Here is a 2259-nt window from a genome sequence, read left to right as displayed (position 1 = left end):
GCATGCTTCGAACATCTCCATGTTCCCTACCAATGAAACGTGGTACTCCGCATCGCAAATGCTAGTCTCAAACTCGAGCGATCCTTGGCCTTATTATCGGACGGCTCAATCGACTAGGAACAGTTTTAGAATATACAGTGACTATAAGATGTATTTCATGATAGACATCCCCATGTTCTACCACATCTTACATACACTATGGTATATTCAAGGTCTTTATCAAAACAACAATAGTATATCACAATATAACAATATGAAGTAATATAAAGTCATTGCCATTAATAAAAGTGTAAATAATATTAAACAAAAGATTGTTTATACAAAGAGTCATCAAAGCCCATAGCCACACAGTTGGCTCACTGGGCACCCACTCTTACAATAAGTACAAGGCGGGTGTGAACAACGGGGCTGCAGATGCATTATCGAGAAGAGAAGGGACAACGGAGTTATGCAGTGTGTCCATGCCACTTTGGGTGGAGTTTGATTGGTTGAGACAGGCAGTGCTTAATGATCCCGTATTACAACAAGTGATCAGGAGAGTGGGGCCGGCAAACGAACCCATGGGACCCTACACCGTGGTCAATGGTAACTTGATACACAAGGGAAGACTGGTGCTACCAAAGGGGTCTAATTTAGTTCAAAAGATACTGGGTGAATGTCATACTACCCCATCGGGGGGCCATTCCGGTGGGTTACGTACACTAAAACGAGTAGCTGGAAACTTTTATTGGGTGGGCATGAAGGCAGATGTCCTTAAAATGGTAGCGGAATGTGATATATGCCAGAGACAAAAATACCAAGCCACGAAACCTTCGGGGTTGCTACAACCCCTTCCCATTCCGGAATTAGTGTGGGAGGATGTGTCCTTGGATTTCATCGTAGGGTTGCCAAAATCGAGGGGCTTTGATGTGATAATGGTGGTGGTTGATAGGTTGTCAAAATACAGTCACTTCATACTGCACAAACATCCCTTCAATGCTAAAGGAGTGGCAGAAAATTTTATCAAGGAAATCGTTCGTTTGCATGGAGTCCCTCGGTAAATTGTGAGTGATCTAGATCCGATTTTCATGAGCTCGTTGTGGACTGAATTGTTCAGACTGTATGACACAAAGTTGGCTACGAGTTCGGCATACCACCCGGAATCGGATGGGCAAACGGAAGTGTTGAATAGGTGCCTTGAGACGTACTTAAGATGCTTCTCATCTGAACAACCCAAAGAATGGGCTCTGTGGGTTCATTGGGTAGAATATTGGTATAATACTACCTACCATATCTCGGCCGGGATGACACCCTTTATGGTTGTGTGTATGGCAGGCAGCCCCCGGTGTTAACAAATTTTGTACTTGGGGAGACGAAGGTGGCAGCAGTGGGGCTGGAACTGAGTGATCGCGATGAGGTTTTACGGCACCTCAAATATAATCTCCAGCGGGCTCAAAACAGTATGACCAAATATGCCAATGGTCGAAGGAAAAATATGAAATTTCAAGTAGGTGACTTGGTATTTCTGAAGCTAAGACCTCATAGGCAGCAATCGTTGTGTAAGAGGGTGTATCAGAAACTCGCTCCCTGACATTATGGCCCTTTCAAAGTAATGGAAAAGGTGGGTAGTATGGCATACAAGCTGCAGATACCGAAAGGGTCCAAAATCCATCATGTGTTCCATGTGTCTTTGATTAAATGGGCAGTCGGGGCTGGACATGCACTACAGGAGATTCCAAGAGGATTGGACGCAGATTTCATTATGGGGTTTGAACCCCACAAGGTGTTATCCACCAGGATCAAGAGGATGGGGACAAATGACAAGCTGGAAGTGCTCATTTCCTGGAAAGATAAAGCTACAGAGGAAGCAACATGGGAGGATGCAAAAGAAAGGGAAGCTCAGTTCCCTCACTTTACCCTTGAGGACAAGGCTAATTTGAAGGGAGAGGGTATTGTTAGGGTCTTGGAGGATCACCCAAAGCCCAATGTCAAATTTGTATATACAAGAAGGCATAAAAATCCCGTTTAGTTAGCACGTGGAAAGGGGGTAATATAAGAGTGAGAATGACGAGGGCATTGGGCAGTAAGTTATCAAATATTTTCCATTTACTACTAGCTTGGCTAGGGGTTTACAGATTCCAAAATCTGGGAGTTTTTTGTTCTTCCGAATTATTTTGGTTAATACAATCTTTCATTATCACTCCATCTCTTTTCTTTACTGTTATTGTTGAAATCCAGAGAACCAGCCTAACAAAATCTGGTTAGATAGCTCAACTTCTT

At 43.5% G+C, this 2259-nt stretch overlaps 1 protein-coding gene across 1 annotated transcript; it reads left to right on the top strand.

Annotated features, from left to right (window-relative positions):
- The first annotated feature begins 461 nt into the window (after positions 1–461).
- On the top strand, positions 462–2008 carry LOC140862323 (uncharacterized). The gene is made up of 3 exons (XM_073265337.1): positions 462–1036; positions 1315–1498; positions 1601–2008. Exons 1-3 carry the CDS (start codon positions 462–464, stop codon positions 2006–2008), a joined length of 1167 nt encoding a protein of 388 aa, XP_073121438.1.
- The last annotated feature ends 251 nt before the right edge of the window (positions 2009–2259 follow it).

The sequence above is a fragment of the Henckelia pumila genome, chromosome 4 (assembly GCF_033568475.1).
Source record: "Henckelia pumila isolate YLH828 chromosome 4, ASM3356847v2, whole genome shotgun sequence".
Taxonomy (NCBI): domain Eukaryota; kingdom Viridiplantae; phylum Streptophyta; class Magnoliopsida; order Lamiales; family Gesneriaceae; genus Henckelia; species Henckelia pumila.
This window is presented reverse-complemented; position numbering and strand designations above follow the sequence as displayed.